Source organism: Cibotium barometz, chromosome 6, assembly GCF_041138505.1.
Source record: "Cibotium barometz isolate CiBa-2024 chromosome 6, ASM4113850v1, whole genome shotgun sequence".
Lineage (NCBI taxonomy): Eukaryota > Viridiplantae > Streptophyta > Polypodiopsida > Cyatheales > Cibotiaceae > Cibotium > Cibotium barometz.
In genome coordinates, this window is record NC_141051.1 from 7509954 (window position 1) to 7529896 (window position 19943).

General features: G+C 46.0%; 1 protein-coding gene across 2 annotated transcripts in view; it reads left to right on the forward strand.

The window, feature by feature from the left end:
* The window catches only part of LOC147637388 (rab GTPase-activating protein 22-like), a 186267-nt gene that overhangs the window by 72936 nt on the left and 93388 nt on the right, over positions 1 to 19943 (forward strand). For both annotated transcript variants that reach the window (XR_015266031.1, XM_086799189.1), the window contains exon 6: positions 17920 to 18008. Coding sequence is in view for 1 of the 2 variants with exons in the window: in XM_086799189.1 (XP_086655315.1) it covers positions 17920 to 18008 (89 nt within the window). In the remaining variant the exon portion in view is untranslated. The remainder of the gene's footprint in view (positions 1 to 17919; positions 18009 to 19943) is intronic.

Genomic DNA, 19943 nt, shown 5'->3' on the forward strand with positions numbered 1-19943 from the left:
AGATATGGCCATTACTTTGCTGTCCCACTTGCCTGCTCAGTATTCCGCTTTCTACTCCTCCTTGATTACTAGTGGCAGGCTCGGCACCATTAATTGGGAGGAGCTTGTGCCGATGGTCTTGAACCAGGAGCAAAGTTTCACGAACCCTCCTCACAGCGGAGGTTGGGAGGCCTTAATTGGCCAACAGCCGAAAGGCCGGAATAACAACAGGGGCAAAGGGAAGGCTTCACCGGAGAAGTCTTCTGAGAAGAAGCCTGATACAGAATGAGAGAAACTCAAGGCCGAGCGGTCCTGCAATGATTGTGGCGAGAAAGGCCACTATTGAAAGAAGTGTCCTAAGCGGACTGGGAAGAGTGCTGATTCTTCAGCCTCAGCTACAAAGACTTCTGCATTTGTGCACTTAGAGATAATGGACTCCGATGCTTCATCGTCTTCGAGCTAGGAGGCAGTTGGCTTCATCGCAAAGGATACTCGGGAATGGATTCTTGATAGTGGTGCTTCCAGGCACATGACTCTGTCCCGTGACTTCTTTCTGGATCTGAAACGGCAGTCAGGTTGCATTTTCATTGGCGACAACTCCACCATTCCGATTCACAGTAAGGACCGGATGGAGATTATTGCCGATGGCAAGGGGAACAAGCATGCCTCCCGTGTTCTTTACGTCCCTGCTCTTGGTTTTCATCTTCTGTCAGTGCATGAAGTATGCAAGACTGGCTTTCGGGTGGAATCTGAGGAGCATTCAGTTGCTCTACGGGACGTTGAGACTGGCCAAGTTGTTTGGGAAGGCGGTGTGGAGAATGGTATCTACAAGCTCTCTGCACTCTTCTCATTGACAGGTTCTCAGGTCGGAGATCTGTGGCACATTCGTTTTGGCCACGTAAATGTGGATGCACTGCGGGGGCGAGCTGAAAAAGTACAATAAACTGACTGTCTTACAGTAATAAGAACTGTCAGCAAGACTCCTAGATGATACTGAGTAGAAAATACTGGAAAACGTATATCAAGTAGATCCATGTATGCTGATCAGTTGAAGTGCTGCCCTCTCCTTAGATCAAATATCTCCGCCATGGGTCTGTCTTGAATGGAGAGGTCGTAGAAGCGAGGTAGGCACCTCCGATGCCGAGCACTAATGGCTTTGATCTGGCGATGGTGAGGATGCCGTGGTCGGGATCCTCGTGGGTGTGGCCGACGACCACGACATAAGACGACTGCTCCATCAGTGGTGACTCCCTGGGAGCGTGGTTGGTGCCCTCATGGCCCGATGGAGGAGGTATCAGGAGGTGTGTGGACTGGGCTGTTGGTGCTGGTGCTGGTGCTGAAGAAATCTGTCATGATCCTCTGTCTAGGTACATCATGGCTCGGTCTCTTGTATGCCAAGAGGGTCTCTCTGTGTCTCTTGAGCTCAAGTAGGAACAATCCCAGGCATCTCTGATCCTCAAACTCCATGACCTTGCGTAACGGCCCAAAACCCTCTCGGAAGAGGCAGTGATATATCCCTTGGATCTCATAATAGATTGTACATGGGCAAATGTAGTGCTCCTCTGTCTCTGCGTCCTGGTAGCATAGCTGACAAATGCGGTCATCCGAGATCTGATGCACATATCGCCTTGTCTCAATCCGTAGCTAGTGTGATGTGGTCCGGGTCTGTCCAATGGCACAACGTATCCCATGTGATAGGTGTACATCCATGTACGCTGGGTGGGTGATAAAATCATCTGGTGAGAGGTGCAGAAAATGGCTCTTGTAATGAGCCATTTTCGTGCCTAAGGGCTCAAGGGGACTAGTCCATGTCCTCTCTGTGTCCACTCGAACGATATCCATCCTAATCATGCGGTTCTACTTTGAGCGGGTGAGATCCAAAAATGGACAATCGAGGCTGTACTGAAAGGGTGGGAGTGCCTCTATCCGCAAACCATGTAGGTCAAACCATGATCTCATTTGAGCATACTAGCAATGAGTATCTCCATCCTTTGCCAACTGTATGGATGAGGTCAATGCCAATTGGGAGTACCTCTACTGAGGGAGCTCCCATAGCCGTTGTAAAAAGGTAACTGCCTCGAATAGGGCCTCGGTCAATACTGGTGCGGCACCTAGCTCAGCCCGAACAATCTCATGTGGTACCGATGATTTGCTCCGAATCATGCGGGCAATCATCATAATCAATACTCTCTCCATATGCCTCCATCCCTCATCCGTCCCTCTCTGAGATCTGTGATATATGCTGGCCCCCCGAATTGGAGCTCTGTAGAGGAGGGTCGGTGTGACAAGTGTATCAAATAGCCACAATTTGGTCCGCGGCTCCTGAAACTGTATGTGTGCACACTGCCTCTCAAGTGCCCCCAGGGCTGCATGCTCTCGAGCTAATCTAGCTGTCGCTGCCTCTTTCAGGGAGAAACGCGGTCCTGTGAAAGTAACTCCTAAGTAGACATATGACCTGACGTACTCAACTGGCTCCCCTCGGAAAGTGAACTGAGGCTCTGATCTCGTCACCCTTGCCTGTGTGGTGTTAAAACACCATAACCTTGGTTTTCCCAAGGTTCATTGTCAGATCTCTATCCGCACAGAATGCCTGTAATGCATCCAGATGTCTCTGTAATCCCTCCGGAGAGAGTGAGATTATAACAATATCATTAGCATATAACAAGATGGGTGTCACCACCCTTGCCAGGCATGCCCCTGGGCCTCCCAATCTGTCTACATAATCGGAGACCACATCAATGTACAGTCCAAAGAGGATGGGTGGGCATCCTTGCTTCACCCCTATTGTGGTGGTTAGCATATTAGATAGTCGGCCTGGAGCTCGGACTTTGCTTATGACAAACTCATACAAAGCATATATCACCCACTGCATATCCTCGGGTACCTCAATGTCATGGAATCTGTGCATAAGCCTGGCACGTGGTACGGTATCAAAGGCTTTGCGGAAGTCCACGAGCAACAATGTCTCCTTCTCTTCTATGCCATGTCCTCTTCAATAAGTTCCCGAAGTGTCAGTATGTAATCCAAGGTAGTAAATCCTCTCCTGAAGTCGGCCTGTCCCTGTGCTCGATGCCTCTCTGCCCAGCGGCTTAGTTCCGACTCCAATATAGAGCCATATAGTTTGGCCAAGTAATAACCAATCATGATCGTCCTGTAGTTGCCTGGTACCATGGGGTCCCCACTTGAGTGGTACAATGACATGCTCTGTCCAGCTCGCCGGGAAACCCTCACAAATGGCACGATTAAACACATGTACAATCAGCAAAGCCAAAGTATACCACGCATATGAGAAGTGCTCTCCAACTAGCCCGTCATGATCCTGTGCCTTTCCATTATGTAACCTATCTATCGCATCTAGCACCATCCACATAGGAAAAAAAGGTGCATCCACATAGTAAAAAAGGTGTTGCTAGCTGGTCTAGCTCCCAGTGGAGAGGGGGTGGGGGGCTGTATGGTGCATCATATAGCTCTCTAGCATAAGCATGCCATGCCTCGGAGAGAGAGAGAGAGAGAGAGAGAGAGAGAGAGAGAGAGAGAGAGAGAGAAAGAAAGAAAGAAAGAAAGATTTTATTAACGTCTTCCAAAAGACCGAACTCGGCCTATGAGACAAATCGGAGTACCTGTATGGGGTATCCTCTGTCATCCCAACAAAATGAAAAAGTACTGAACAAAAAAAAAGCTGAATCTGGGTGTGCGGGGGATGGAGCTCTACTACTAGGAGAAAAATGCAAAGCTATATGCATGGAGTATACAATCATGATATGCAACCTAGCTAGCTCCATCCTGTACCATACTGGGGGTATAGAATGGTATACATCAGTGAAGGGGGTGTCCACAGCTCCCTGAAGAACATGCCTGGGTGTGCTCTGAAGCGAGCCAGTCGCTCCGCACCCTCTCTGTGAAACTGAGCTCTGATCTCTGTCATCTCTCTCTGGTATAGGCGTGGTGTCCGAAAGCCAGGTGCCCTCTGTCTCCTGCGGGCTCTAAGTGTCTCTGCTCTCTGGAGAGTAATTCCCTGCCGTGTAGGGGCTGGGAGGGGGATGGATCTCTGAAAAAATGCAGTAATCTGTGTCTCTCCCCCCCCTCTGGAGCTGTCTGAGCGTGTAATAATGTCTCTCTGTGGCGCTGTATGTCTAGAATGTATCTCCCCAGTATGCGCTGGTCTGCTGCCTCAAAGATCTGGTGTAGGGAACGTGGCTCTCTGAATAGAATGGGATATCTCTCTCTGATGGCTGTATATGCTCTGCATCTGCATACATAATGCTCCTCACTCTCCACCTCCTCTCTGCACAATCTGCATACCCTCTCCTCTCGGGGGATCCGTGCTGCTCTGCCAGTCTCAATCTCCAATCGGTGTGATGAAACTCTGAGTTGACCAATAGCCACTCGGGAGCCGTGTGATAAAAAGCCCTCCATGTATCTAGGCCTCTCTATAAATCCATCATCAGTGATACTCATGAAGTGATCTCTGTAGTATAGCATCTTCGGTGGAAGAGGCTGTGTAGGCGATATCCATGTCTCTCGTGTATAGAGCTGCCATAGATCCTGTCTCAATACTCTGTTCCTCTCACTATGAGAGAGACGGATATGTGGTGCATCCCTATCATACTGGAATGGTGGTAGATGATCCATGTCTAGGCCATGCTGTGAGAACCAATGTGTGACCTGTGCATACCATGATCCTCTGTCTCCTGCCTCAGCCAGCTGTCTAGATGCCTCAAAAGCTCTGTATGACAATCTGTCCTGTGGCATCTCTCTGAATCTGTCTAGCAGGCATATAGTTTGAAATATGGCCTCTACCATCATAGGAGGCGCAGCAAACTCTGCTCGGATAATGTCATGAGGTACTGACGATTTGCTGCGTATCATGCGTGCCATCATGAGGGCCTGTGGTCTCTCTATCTGTGTCCACCAATGGGTAGCAAGGCCTGGCGCCCATACCGCTGCTCCATACATCAATGCCGGTGTGACTAATGTGTCAAATAGCCACCCCTTCGTCCGGGGCTCCTGAAAATGCGCCTGGTGGCATTGTCTCTCTAGCATAGCCAATGCTGCATATCCCCGTGTCAATCTAGCTCTGGCTGCTGAACCCATGGTGAAGCGTGTGGCTACTGCAGAGAAGGTAACCCCTAGGTACACGTATGATGTCACCACCTCCACCTGGCATCCTGCGAGAGTAAATGTCAGCTGACTCCTGCCCTGTCTCGATGTATGAAAGACCATAACCTTGGTTTTCCCAAGGTTCACAGTAAGACCCCTCTGTGTGCAAAAATCATGGAGTGCATGTAAATGCTGCTGTAGACCACCTGGAGACTCAGACACTAATACAATATCATCAGCATAGAGCATAATATGTACTGAGGTACCTGCTAAATCAACTCCATCTCCGCCTCCCCGTGTAATGAAGTCAGCCACCTCATCAATGTATAACCCAAATAGCGTGGGGGAAAGTGGGCATCCCTGCTTCACACCAATGGTGCTAGCAATAGTCTCAGACATACCTCCTGGACATCTGACTCGCCCAAAAACCTGCTCATATAATGCATAGATGCCCCATGTCATATATGCTGGTATGCCAAGAGACTGCAGGCGCTGAAAGAGCCTCTCTCGTGGTACTGTGTCAAATGCCTTGCGGAAATCCACAAAGCAGCAATAGAGCTTTCTCTTCCTCACTCTGGCCTGATCAATCATACATCTCAAAGTGAATACATGGTCGGTGGTAGAGAAAGCTCTCCTGAAGCCTGCCTGCCCTGATGAGCGTAAACCTGCTCGCTCAGCATATAAGCTAAGCTCCTGCTCCAGCACTGCACCATACAGTTTGGCCAGCACGTGGCCAACCATAACCGTCCTGTAGTTGCTCGGATCGAGCATATCCCCTGTTTTGTGAATCGGCACAATGGTATGCATCGTCCACTCTGCAGGCAAACCTCTGCTAGTGCCCTGTTAAACAGGTGTGCAAGAAAAGGAGCTAAAGAATCTACTGCATATATGAGATGCTCACCCTGCAGGCCCATATGGTCGGCGGCCCGTCCATGCTGTAGGCGGCGGATAGCTTCCTGTACCATCGAGTGGGTAAAGAAGCTAGCTGTGGTAGGTCGAGGCTCCTGTGGCTGAGGTATAGGTGGCTGCTGTGGGGCATGGTATAGTCCCTCTGCATATGTGTGCCATGTCTGTGGGTCTGCAATAGGTGTCGGGGTCCGGGGCTCTCTAAAGTGCCGCCATGAGACAGGGCTATCTCTACTCATGAAGAAATGAAAGATCTCTAGCTCCTGTATCTCTGCGAAGGCCCGCCTTTTGCGGCGAGTAAGTCTCCTCATCTCTCTCCTCGACTCCTGCTCTGTGATGGCTCCCAAGGCTCTCTGTATGCGCAGCCGTGAGTATAGGGCTCTGCACTCGTCATCATACCATCTGTTCTGGGGCATAGTCCCAGGTCTCGCAAGCTCTCCTGAGTGTACACGATGTGGGAAGCTCTGTAATGCAGCCGTGTGTAGGAGTGATGCGAGCTGGGCTGTAATGGTATCCATAGGTGCCAGGGGATCCATGAGTAGGAGCCCATCCTCTACTCTGCCAGTGTATATGTCTGCCATGTCATGTGTGAAGTAGATGGTAGTGTGTGGCGTCGGTATGTGGGGGGCTGGTGATACTGGTGATCCGGCTAGTGAAAATGCCAAGTATGTATGATCTGCCCCAATAGGACGAGGTGGAATGGAGAATGAGGTGACAAGCTGTGATGCCTCCAAAGACCCCATAATGTAGTCTACCACCGTGCCTCCGGTCCGTGTATGACCCCCATGTGGAAAGCATGTCAGCCCTCCTGATCCCGGCCACTGTAGCATCCCGTTATAAATAACGAGACGATGCCTGGCTCCCAACTCTAGTAAGTGGTCCCCATAATGTCCTCTATCTGGTCCAGTGTCCTCTGATGCCCGACTAGCCCCTATCTCATCTGGATCCACAGGGTGGAGGATCTCCATGTCATCATAGTCATACACCTCACACTGTCTGCTCTGTGTGTGGGCATTGAAGTCGCCCGTAAGAAATACTTCCCCTAGTGTAGAATAATGCATAATCTCCTCTGACAGACAAGTGTATGGCGAGGCTCCTGTCTCCTCCTCCTGTGGCATGTCCTCTGTAATGACATAGGAGGATCCTGATGGAGAAAAGTAACATAAAGCTATGTATATAACCCTGTCCTGTGAGAGCTGTAAGCTGATCCACATGTATCTAGCCTCTGGATCCTGTGCTACCACTCTCAGTCTCCCCTGTAGCTCCCGTCTGAATAGGACTGCTACTCCCCCCGACCCTCTCGAGGTACCCTGGCGTGTGGTCCTCCTGTATGCTGACTCCCACTGGAATCCCTCTACTCGAGGTAGCCCTCTCTCTGGGCTCTGATGTGTCTCTGTCAGAAGTATGATGTCTCTCCCCACCATAACATGCTCCAGTCGTCCAGGCTGCACCCATAGTGAACCATTACAGTTCCATACTGCCATGTGTATCTCTGTCAGTGGCCTGGTTTGTGTCCCATAGACCCCAAACCGCTAATCCATGGGCCGGCCATCAATGATGACCCGACCATCTCGATAGAAGGCCTTCTTGCCTTCTCTCCTCGCGTGTAAGACTCGTGGCATGCAAGTTCTCCTATGCTCAAGCTGCATCCTCGTGAGATCATCATCCAAGAAAATAGGAGCTCCCTCTAAACCCCGTAGTACGACCCTCTTCCTCATGAAGGTGACCCTCTCCGTCTCTCCTGCAAACTGCAGGATGAGGGCTCGCTTGCGTGTTGAGTCTTTCCCGGCTCTCCACGCTTTGGTGAAGGGGAGAGGGTGCTCTTCCTTGTAGCCGAGCTTCATGCATAGAAGCTGTCCATCTTTCTCGGGGGTGGAGTCGGGTGTCTCGGCTATACCTGTGACTCGAATGTTGAGGCGGCGAGCATGCCTCATCTTCTCCTCCTCAATGGTGGTGTGAATGATTTGGTGTTCTTCCCTTTGAGTCTCCTCCCTCACTTCTTTTCGGATGTTCTTCTTCACCACCTCGACCCATCCTGACTGCTTGGCTTCGAGCTTTCCCTCCATGTCCTTTGTGATCTCCTTGGAGATCTCTTCTTTGATGGCCGTGAGAGTGTTGTCATTGATCTCCCCTTCTTCCTTCTCAGCATTCTTGATGGCTACCATTTCCACTTTCAATGCACTCACCTCCTCCTTGAGTGCTGTGTTCTCTTGTTCGAGGTTTGTGACCCGTGCTTCGAGAGCTATGATGTGCCGATGTAGTTTGTTTTCCACCTCATTGAGGTTGGAATCGGCTGTCTTCTTGTTCTCCTTGATTAGTGCCTTCATTGCCATCTCGAGGGCCTCGAGTTTCTCTTGGAGACTCGGGGCCATTCCTCCAGATCACTCTGCAGTCCTTCCCACAGGCAGGGAGGAGAGAGAGAGAGAGAGAGTTATGTTGCTGCCTTGGGGCCTGGGCAAGGGTGGGTGGGGAAAGGCGAAGTGGCTTACACGGGCGAACTGGCGGGCAGAGGCGAAGTAGCGAGCAGAGCAGAGGCGAACTGTGGAAAGGGGCGGCAGCAGCGAAATGGCTTACACAGGCGAAAGTGGCTTACACAGGCGAACTGAGGGGAGGCGCGACAGGCGAAGTGGCTTACACGGGCGAACTGGGGGGCAGAGGCGAAGTAGCGAGCAGAGCAGAGGCGAACTGTGGAAAGGGGCGGCAGCAGCGAAATGGCTTACACAGGCGAAAGTGGCTTACACAGGCGAATTGAGGGGAGGCGCCACAGGCGAAGTGGCTTACACAGGCGAACTGGCGGGCAGAGGCGAAGTAGCGAGCAGAGCAGAGGCGAACTGTGGAAAGGGGCGGCAGCAGCGAAATGGCTTACACAGGCGAACTGGCGGGCAGAGCAGAGGCGAACTGGAGAGAGAGAGAGAGAGAGAGAGAGAGAGAGAGAGATTAAGCGCCTACAAAAGACCCAATGGGCCTACGAGACCAACATCAATTGTGGGAAAGTAGGGTTATAGTGAACAGCTATGGAGGCTTGAAGCAGAGGCTTGAAGTTATCCATGGTGAAGTGTAGGATAGAGAGAGAGAATAGACAAATTCAAAAGAGAGGGACAGTGATTTGCATGCCTGAATATTGCTTTTATTGATATGATAACCTTACATCAAGTACATGCTTTCATAGGCTAATAGCCTTATCTTTGACACATCACATAAAAGGAGGCAATGACACTTGGCGCCAATGACATCACGGCTGATCACATACACACATAAACGGCTATAAGAGGTTGTTCACACACTCTTACCTACTCACACAAGTGAGTGTTAACACATACCAGGGCTATTCTCACAGAGACACAAGGGGGTACACAAACAGGGGTACATGTATACGATGGATGCACACACAAAGACTCCGAATACCCAACATAATCAAGATAGTGGAATCTTTCTTGTATCTCATAGTAGGCTGGTGAGCTAAACATTTAGTGTGCCTCATACTCTACCACTCCCGTAGTACATACTTTGCATCCTCTCCTACGAGATATGCTCGGCTTGACTAGTCTCTACCTTGAGGCTGTGGGAGGGCAAATCATGATGGCCAGCCGCGATACGCATAGCATGTGAATGTATCTCCGGATCTCATAGAATCCATCCTCAGAGTGTCTCAAGAAGTGATACGCATAGCATGTGACATGTGCATGTGAATGTATCTCCAGATCTCAAAGAATCCATCCTGAGAGAATGTCAAGAAGTGATCTCCAGAACTTACAATTCTTACCAATCTCTCATGGGGCACCTACATCTGATGTATGTGTAGTCTAAGTAGATCTAGCCGGATAATCGAGTTGATCTCTCCTACCATGAGGGGTTGAGGTAGGGGGAATCCAAGCTGTATTGAAATGGTGGGAGATGGTCCATCTGAATGCCACGTGCATGAAACCATTGAACTACCTCCAAATACAATGCATGTGCAGGTAGTGGTATTGCCGTGTCAACAAGGAAGAGGGGAATCCAGCCCGTCTGAACTGTCTCCCCCCCCCCCCCCCCTCTCTCTCTCTCTATATATATATATATATATATATATATATATTTATATCTGTAATTGCATTGAGGATTCTAATGCTAGATACGGGAAGCGGTCTCTTTCAAGAGTGATATGTAACCAATGGGGTCACCCCATAGTCACTAGAAACGTTTCTGAGTTTTGAAACGTATATATATATATATATATATATGAAATTTTAATTTATATATACATAGTAGAGAGAAGAGAGGAAAGAGAAGATCAGGGTAAGGAGGGCAAAGAGGGGGAGGAGGAGAAGAGGGGGCAGTAGTGGCAAGTGCTCATTGCTTAGAGGGCACAGAGGGCAGCAAGGGGCACAGGGCGCAGATGTGGGGCGTTGGGGTCTCCAGCATGGGCAGATGTGGGGCCTAGGTGCAGTAGCATGGAGACTTAGAGCAGACTTGCTCGAAGGTGAGGCGGTGATAGAAGCGCGCAACGGGCATATCGGGGGTAGTCGACAGTCATATGCGTTTTTTGGGAGAAAAAAACAAAAAAAAAGGACTTTTTAAAAGTGAACAAAACGTTTTGTAGAAACATTTGTCACAAAACGTTTTGTAAGTTTCGCCAAACCAAAACGGGTTTTTTGGTGACTATGGGTCACCCCAAACTCTACACGTATAATGTCATGTGATATTGATGGCTTACTCCTGATCATGCATGACAACATCACTTGTAGCCTCTATGTTCCTCCAATCATCCTTCCCTAGGCCCGGCCCCCAGAAGGTTGCACCATGCATAGTTGCTGGTCATATTTAAGTGTCCAAGAGCCACACTTAATGTAGGGCTCCTCGAAATGTGCCTGAAAACATTCTCTCTCCAGACAGGCTAGAGTGTCATGCCCCCTCAATAGTCGGTCAGTGGCAGCTGTGGTCATGCAAAACTTGGGACCTGTAGAAGTGATGCCAAGGTATATGTACTTCTGCACAATCTCCACTGGGGCCTCTCTATAACGATAATCATGAGGTGACCAAGATGTGTTGAAGACCATAACCTTAGTTTTACCCAAATTGACTGTAAGGTATCCCTCCTTAGCCTACTTTTGATAAATTGCTAGTCAGTCGAGTGGAAGTTTAGTCGCTCTGAAAAAGAATTGCTGCAGCCTGATGGAGTGAAAGGTGAATGATAGAAACAAATAGGTGCAAAGAGAAAAAAGAAAAGGAGAGCATCAAGGGTGGACTGGAATAGTGTGGCAAGATTCAAGCAAAGAAAAAAGAACCAAGGGAGTTAGATTTGCCTTAGGGAGTTAAACTACAAGAAAATGTGGGGGAACACTTGAGGGATGTGGTGAGCAGCTGAAGGCTAAGAAAGGCATGTACTTGGAAGGTTGGCGTTGACGAGGTTAGTTGTACGCGCATATGTGCATGCATACCATGAGGTGTGAGATGTGAAAAGAAAAAAGAAAGAAAATATAAATTATGATGCCCACAATGAAATACCATGAGGTCGCGTACCATGGGCCAGGCTTATGCAGGATCTAGGGAGTCACATCCATGTGAGGCACCACCTGGCTCATCATGATGAAGTTCCTTTATCGACAGTTTGTTTATTGGATGATGCCCACATGTCGCATCACGACGAAGTTCCTTTATCGCTAGTTATTGGAATGAGGATCTACGGAGGATCAAAGATAATCACAACCATTATGATGCAATTAACTTAATTAAACTTTAATTAAATTAGGGATAATCAAAACATTAGACCTAAAACCACTCTCATTCTCAGTAGCTTGAGGCTCTTTAATAACCATGAAATGATACATCAAATGTGACCAAGTTTATCCCATAATTGTCACTATTTGGGCATTCTCTGTGCTTCATGCTTATGGACGAGTTCCATAAGATGGACTGGCATGGTCGAGGACTTGTTGTTAACACCAAGAGCTAGTAGGTTGGTTATGTAGGCTGGGAATATTGATCCGTGCCCATATCCAGATATGGTACCATGGGTTACTAGCTAAATGAAATGGAAAACTGTTCCATGGTGCATTCTTGCATTGCATCTATGCATGTTAAGGTTTTGAACCTGTTTTCGCATGAACTGTTTTGTTGCATGCGTGAATTGTGCGTGTAGTTCATGAGTTGGGGAAGCCCTCTTGTGAACCGTGCGAGTGAAACTGTCTTCTTACCTCGCTTGTGGATGGTAAGTATACTACTTTACTCTATGTTACTCATTTTATGAGCAAATGGTAATTTTTTCTGTTTTGGAGATCCACACTTCACTTAAGTTCGGGCGGACAATTCATAAAGAGATTGGACAAGTTTCCACTCCCAGTCGGCCAGGCACATATTCAGGCACCTTTTTTTGCATGTTACGAGCTTTGGGCTGTCTCCCACATGTCAAGAGGAGGCATGGTTTGGACGGATGGCCCAATAGGCACCCTCCACTCATCCTTTACATGTTGGGAAAGCTTATCTTTCCTCTCTCTCCTCTCTCTAGAAGTGGGCGTCAACCATATGGAAGCTTCTCTTTTCTTTTTTGGACACATACTTATGGGAAAGCTGGTTTTCTTCTTTTTCATGATTCCCATAGCATGAAAGCTTGAGAAAATCTTGTTTTCTACTTATAGTCTCCACATGATCACCAATTTGCAAAATTCCTCTTCTATTTATGAATATGGACCTCCTAAGTATTCTATCGCTCCCAAATTTTAAACCCTAATTTATAAAAATCCTAATTATGTCAGAAACCCTAATTTTGGGACAATCATAGTACATCTATAGCCCTTTGCTTTGGGAATCTTTTGCTCCTAAAAACCCCAATTTCGGAGTCCAAATACCTATTGAAAAATCCTAATTTACTTTACACAAACCCTAATTTCAGCCGGGAGTGAAAATGGACCCTTGGAAGTGTGGACATCAACCATACGATGGTTGTAATCAAATGCAAGAAGCAAAATTGCGGTAAGAGATCGTTTAAGCTCTCTTTCACTTACTTAAGATCCGAATACTAGTCATTATGGTCCTATGTCTCGGTCTTGGCACATACAATGTTTGTGTATGGGTGCCAATGGAGCATAGTTGCATTTGATTAGCTGTGAGGGATCAAGGTTTGAGATTGTGAAATCAAACGGAAGCTATGGAAGCAATCAATTGCATCAACAACCATGTTTGCAATGCTGTTTTCATTTGCATGAATGCCTATGGATAGTTTAGCATGTGAATGCCCGTGAAGCTTGTAAGAGGAACCTTGATAATACAATCTATTACAAGAGGAGTCAGTCCTTTCCGGCCCTAGTGCAGTGTGCAAGTGATTTCAATTTTCAGCTTTGTTAGGCTTTATTTTGTGGTCTCATTTTCAACTTATTTGATTGTGTTAATTGCTTAAGTGCAAGGCAAAATTGTTAGGCTTTATTTTGTGGTCTCATTTTCAACTTATTTGATTGTGTTAATTGCTTAAGTGCAAGGCAAAATTGTGCTCAATCCCGAACAGGGGAGTCTCATTGGTATCAGAGCCTAGGATTTCCTTTCTTCTTGGGAGGAAGACGATCCGAAATCTTGCAAACACTAGCATTTAGCATTGTTAGATAATATGGCAAGCTAGACAAGTACTGTGCAGGATGTAAATGCAAGACAATATGTAAATGTGGAGCATGGAGAAGAGAATGTGCACAGTGATGCTCATATGCATAAATAAGATATGGCTGAAAATGTCTCTCATGCATTTCATGATGGCAAAGTGCATGGTGGACAGTCGCCGCATGCTAGAGAGGAAGACAATGTAACATATGTACATTTGGGACAGCCGTCCCATGGCAAGGAGAAGGCTTTGGAGGAAACTGGAGACAAGCTGAAATTGCAACTCTCAAGGAGCAACTATGTGAAATGCAAGGCCAACTCAAAAGCATGCATGAAGGTTCACAAACTAAGAATGTATCTCATATGTCAAGGCAGCCCATCTTTGTGAATGATGCATTGGAATTGGGAGTGCAGGCAAGAGATCTGGCCATCTCTTATCTTATGGGACAAGGTGATGTAATCACAAGTAAACAAGGTGGGATTATGTTCAAAAAGCCACCTAATGTAAGTTGGCCTTTGCTTGTGGCATCAAAGTTGATGGTTGTGCATAGGAAAAGAGAAGAGGAGTCTGCAACCTCTCATTATGCCTCTACCACAAATGCCACTTTCTCTCGTAGGCCCCCTATACCACTTGAAAACCTTCCCAAAGAGCATATGCATTTATCAACCCCTCCAAGTATGGAGCATGAGCGATATGTGCCTACTTTGGATACAGGGAAGTGGCCAGCCATGGAACATGAAGAAGAAACCCACTGCCATAGAAAGAAAGCCAAAGAATTTGATGTGAGTGACAAGTATGCAAAATTTGAGGTTTATCATGGGGAGTATGATTCGAGTAAAGCATTATCTTTCATCTCCCAGTTTGAAATTGCATTCCATGAAGCCAACTATTCTGAGAGTAGGGCACTGCTGCACATTGGTGGTTGGCTGAGAAACTTGCAGGCAATACCGTCGCTACATGGGTTGAATTCAAAGAGAAGTTTTATGAGCAGTTTTTGCCTCCAATTTTTGTCAGAGACATATGCTAGAAATGGGATAGGTTGGAACAAAAAGAATGGCAATCTCTTTTCTCTTATGTGTCAAAGTTTTGGGAGGTGCTAATGGAAGTAAGTACCTTCATGAAGATAAATGAAGAGGAAGTTTGAATCGCGATTGCAACGTTATCTTCCAACGAGGACTGCAAGTTTATTCCAATCAAACTTTACGCCAACTTATAAACTCCGTCAAGAGCTAAATGTTAAATGGGTGCAATCGAGGATTGATTGTGAGCTTGGAAAAGGGCAAGGACAAGGCTGGCCCTTTTGTTCAAAGGAGTGGACAGCCACCAAGAAGAGATTTTGGAAATGCAAAAGGTAAGCATAAGGCTGAAAATTCTGGTTTTAAGGATACTAAAGGCATGTATAAGGCCGAAGATGCAAAGGAGAAGACGCAACCACCCAAAAAGAGCACTTTTGGGTTATCTCAGCAACAAAGAATGCAATATATGCATGAAGAGAAATACTTTAAATGTGGTAGTAAAAACCACATTTCTCCTCAATGGCCAAACAAGAGCAAGAAAGAAAAAGAGCCCAAACCACGTATAAACATGATACATGATGTGTAGGGTATTACGGGCCATGCAAGCATGGATAGAATGGTATGTAAAGCCCGCCTTATTTATGTTTGATGATTGCTCTACTGACAACTTCATCTCCACTCATATGGCTGCCACCTTGGGGATTGAAGTAGGTGAAATGGGACCCGAAATAAATGCATGTTCAGCCTTTATTGAGAAGGATCTGAAGGTCACTTCTCTTATTGGAAAGTTGAGAATACACATCCAAGGCTATGTCGACCACAAGAACTTTCTCATTGCTCCTCTTAGTGGATGTGATGTGTTACTTGGCATGCACGCCTTGAGTCCCCACCAAAAACTACAAAACCAACAAGATCTCTTTTATGTACAAAGGTAGAGAGCATTGTATAGATGCCGGTGTGTCAGGTGACCCTTTATCCGTTGTATCTCATGTACAAATCAATAAAGGAATGAAAATTCCTTTCGGAGACTCACTATTTGGGACACACAGTCTCCAAAGATGGTGTGAGAATGGATTCCACAAAGATCCAAGCCATCAAAGATTGGCCAGAACTCAAATCCATACATGAAGTATGCTGTATTATTGGTTTATGCTCATACTAGAGATTTATCTTCCATTTCGCAATGATTGCTTTGCCGCTGCATAAATTGACCAAGAAACGTGCTATGTTCAAATGGACGAAAGCTGAAATTAACGCTTGCAATTCTCTCAAGAATGCCATTACTATTGGGCCAGTCTTGATCATACTCGATTTGCATAAGCTGTTCATTGTTGAATGTGATGCATGGGGCAATCGTATTGGTGCTGTCCTAAATCAAGAGGGACATGTAGTTGCATATGAAAGCAAGAGATTGCGTGATGCCGAGCTTATACTTGACGTTTATGAGGAGGAATTATTGGCCGTTGTTCATGCACTTACACAGTGTGGAAACACTACTTATTGGGAGCTGAATTTATGGTCAAAACCGACCATCAAAGTTTGCGATACTTTCTTACGCAAACTAAACTCTCCAAAAAGCAAATGAGGATGGTCTATTACCTCTCAATGTTTGATTTTCAGATTTTGCATACTCCCGGCAAGAAAAGTGTGGTGGCTGATGCATTATCAAGAAAGCTCTGTGTGGTTGCAATTTCAATTGCCTCTCATCAAGACTTGTCTAGTATGCGAGAAATGTATCATTTGGATCTTGATTTTGGGGATATACAGGCTGATTTGATGGTTGGTCATGCAGATCTATCTTATATGGTTAAAGATGGCTATCTTATGAAGGATAACTGCCTATGCGTGGTAAAAGACTTAAGGCCAAAAGTTTTGGATGAATATCATGCACCTCCCTATGCAAGACATAGGGGAATATTTCCCATTGCACAAATGATTGAAAAATATTTCTTTTGGCCAGGTATGAGGAAAGAGATAGAAACTTTTGTTCGTGCATGTATCACCTGTCAAAAGGTAAAGTGTGATAGGCAAAAGGTCCCAGGTTTACTTCAGCCTTTGCCTATTCCTAACGAGGCATGGGAAAGCATCACAATGGATTTCATTAAAGATCTTTCTCGTACACAATATGGTAATGATGCAATTTGGACCATTGTGGACAGGTTTAGCAAGCAATCACATTTCATACTTGTCATGAAGACCATAAAAGGTGAGCATATGGTCAAACTCTTTATGTCATAGGTGTCTAAGCATCATGGTGTGCCTAAGTCAATTGTGGGGGATAGAGTTTCCAGAATAACAAACCTCTTTTGGAGAGCTCTATTTGATAGCATGGACACCAAGCTGAATTTTTAATCGGCTTATTGTCCTCAAACAGGTGGACAAAGTGAAGCCGCAAATTCAGCTGTATTGGAACACAATGTTTGTGTATGGATGGCAATGGAGCATAGTTGCACTTGATTAGCTATGAGGGATCGGGGAATGAGACTTGCTAAAATCAAATGGAAGCTATGAAAGTAATTAACCGCATCAACAACCATGTTTGCAATGCTGTTTTCATTTGCATGAATGCCTATGGACAGTTTGGCATGTGAATGCCTGTGAAGCTTGTAAGAGGAACCTTGATAATACAATCTATTACAAGGGGGGTCGGCCCTTTCCGGACCTAGTGTAGTGTGCAATTTCAGCTTTGTTAAGCTTCATTTTGTGATGCCATTTTCAACTTATTTAATTGTGTTAATTGCTTAAGTGTAAGCAAGATTGTGCTCAACCCGGAACAAGGGAGTCTCAACAATCATCTCCTTGATTCACTCCACCTTTGCCATGAATATCTCCACATCCATTGAGTCTCTCAGCATCCCATATGGCTTTTCGTGCCTACATCATCACTTACATCAAGCTGGGAATCTACCCTTTGACTTTGACGTTCATCCTTTTACTCCTCACATTTACACTCACCATAACCTTTGATCTTTGGCCCCTTATAGTCCATAAATTCATGTGTCCGATGTCTAATGTCCATGACAATAATCCATTACCCAATGTCCATTCTCAGCCAGTAAATGCTGTAGGCTGCATCTTTATAAGCTCTAATGTAGATTTGGATCTTATGTCATCGTTCAATCCCTTTCATTCTTTTCAATGGACTTTAACCTAAGAAGCAATGCCCTTTTTAACAGCCCTTTTTTCTAATGCCCATGTTCTTTTGTGTGGAGCATTGTCTTGACCTGAATGTGGCACCTTACTTGTTTAAACCCTATGTAGTGGCTAGACTGGTGATTAATTTGCAAGATGCTGTGTGGCATCAACCAAATATGATGGCCTGAAGGGCCTTCTTCTGTTTTGGTGGCTAAACAGGCATGAGTGATCTCTGCTCTCCAATGGTGGTGCTATTTCAGAATGAAGCAGATGCTTTCTGGTGCTTTGAGCGACTGATGCATCGATTGGTATGTACGTTGAAGTCATAACACAACATATTTCTTTTCAATCATTTTCACTCCTGTTGTTCAAAATTCTGAGAGATTTCAGTTTGAAACGTGCTCCCATCTAAGGCTTTATTGATATGCTTCTTGCCTGTGTCTGATTTTATTCATGATGTATATTCTATTGTTTTATAAGAATTGCTTAGTATTTTTATCTGTTTTTATTGCTTTTGGTTATATGTGTACCTATCAAAGAGACTTGAGAAACACCATGTAATATGGTCTGGGTCAAGATTATATATGTACCTATCAAAGAGACTTGAGAAACGTCATGTTATATGGTCTGGGTCAAGGTTGGCTGTGAAAAGCTTGTTTAACCCATAACGACCATTGACTACTTTGTTCTACACATCTCATTTTTGTTTGAGTGGCATGCACCATTGTAATATTCTTGTCAAGAGATCTTTGGTGGTATATGGAATGTCATATTTGGGTCCAACATGGATTATCATATCAGCACTGTATGTCCGTGTCAGTCTATATGGCAGTCACATCAGCAAGTGACTGGCATTTTGGCAGATATTTACACATCAACTCTTCGAAAGTACAAAGATTATCAAGGCTCCATCCTCGAGTATAATTTGAAGAATCCCATCAAGCTCTCCTTCGTAGACTATGATTCTGCTGGCTATTCTTGTAATACAGTGTACACATCCATTACGATGTCACCAAATATCTGCCACATCATCAAATGTCTTGTTTTTGGAATCTTTTAGATCTTCGGTCTGAAGAAGCTCATCAAATAGAATTCATCTAACCTCTACTGGGCCGAAACTTCTTGGCACTTCCTTTGCGAACTCTCAAGTTAGAAATTTGAAGCTAGTATGGAAGAAAACTCTTTGAGCAGTCTCCTGTGAAGAATAAAATCAGTGGTGAGTTCTTATTGGGAGGTATGCCTTGATGTGCTTTGAATGAGGGATCAGACTATGATGCAATAATGATATGCAGTAGAGAAGTCACGGTGCTTCATGTGGGGACACTGGAGTGACCATCTCGGATCATGCCCTAGTTGATTGGTGGTGGTAGGATTGTCAGCAGTCAGCCAGGATCTCTGGTGCACTCGCATAGAGGAGACCCGGGAGTTTGTCTTTTTTGCCCGGGACTAACCATCACTGCTCTGGACGGCCCCCTTGAGGAGGTCAGGTCTTTCCATCATGACATTTGATTAACAAAGATAAACGAGAGAGAGAGAAACGAAATGAAATGTTATATTAACGTCTTCAAAAGGCCATAACGACCTATGAGACCAAGAAGTTACATCATGGTGGATCTGATACAATGTTTGGATAAAAAACCAGAAAATGAAAAATAAAGATGATACTACTGGCACCTAGAAAATGAAACTGGAACTGGAAGGTAAACAGAAACCCTTATAGGGTGTGAATATAGTGAAAGGGAGGGGGGGGGGGGGGGGTACGCTATGGAGGTGAGTGGAGTACAGTGAGGGGATACAATATCATGTGGGACGGGGGGGTACACCATGGAGGTGCCTCGATTTCATAATATGTGCCGCATCGGACGCTGGCGGATCTCCTCAATATCCTCTGTGGTCAGCACCCTGACAGGGTGTCTCGCATGTCTCGCAAGAATAATCCGAATCCGCCGCTGCAACCTCCGTCTATGCTGGGATGCCCTCCTCCGTAGTCGTGGGCGTCTGGACCACCCAAGCTCAATCGCACGATCAATCAGTGTACCGCTGGTGTGGGCGGTATCCATGTCCTGCTGCTGCTGTTCTCCATCTGGCACAGTGATGGCTGGACTAAAGAAGTCTGTAATGTGCCTCTGAGTCTGGCTCTCTGTGCGCCTAAGCAGGCTATCTCTATATCTCCGCAGCTCAAGCAAGAACAATCCCAAACACCTCTGGTCCTGGTACCCCATGACTCTGGAAAGTGGTCCAGA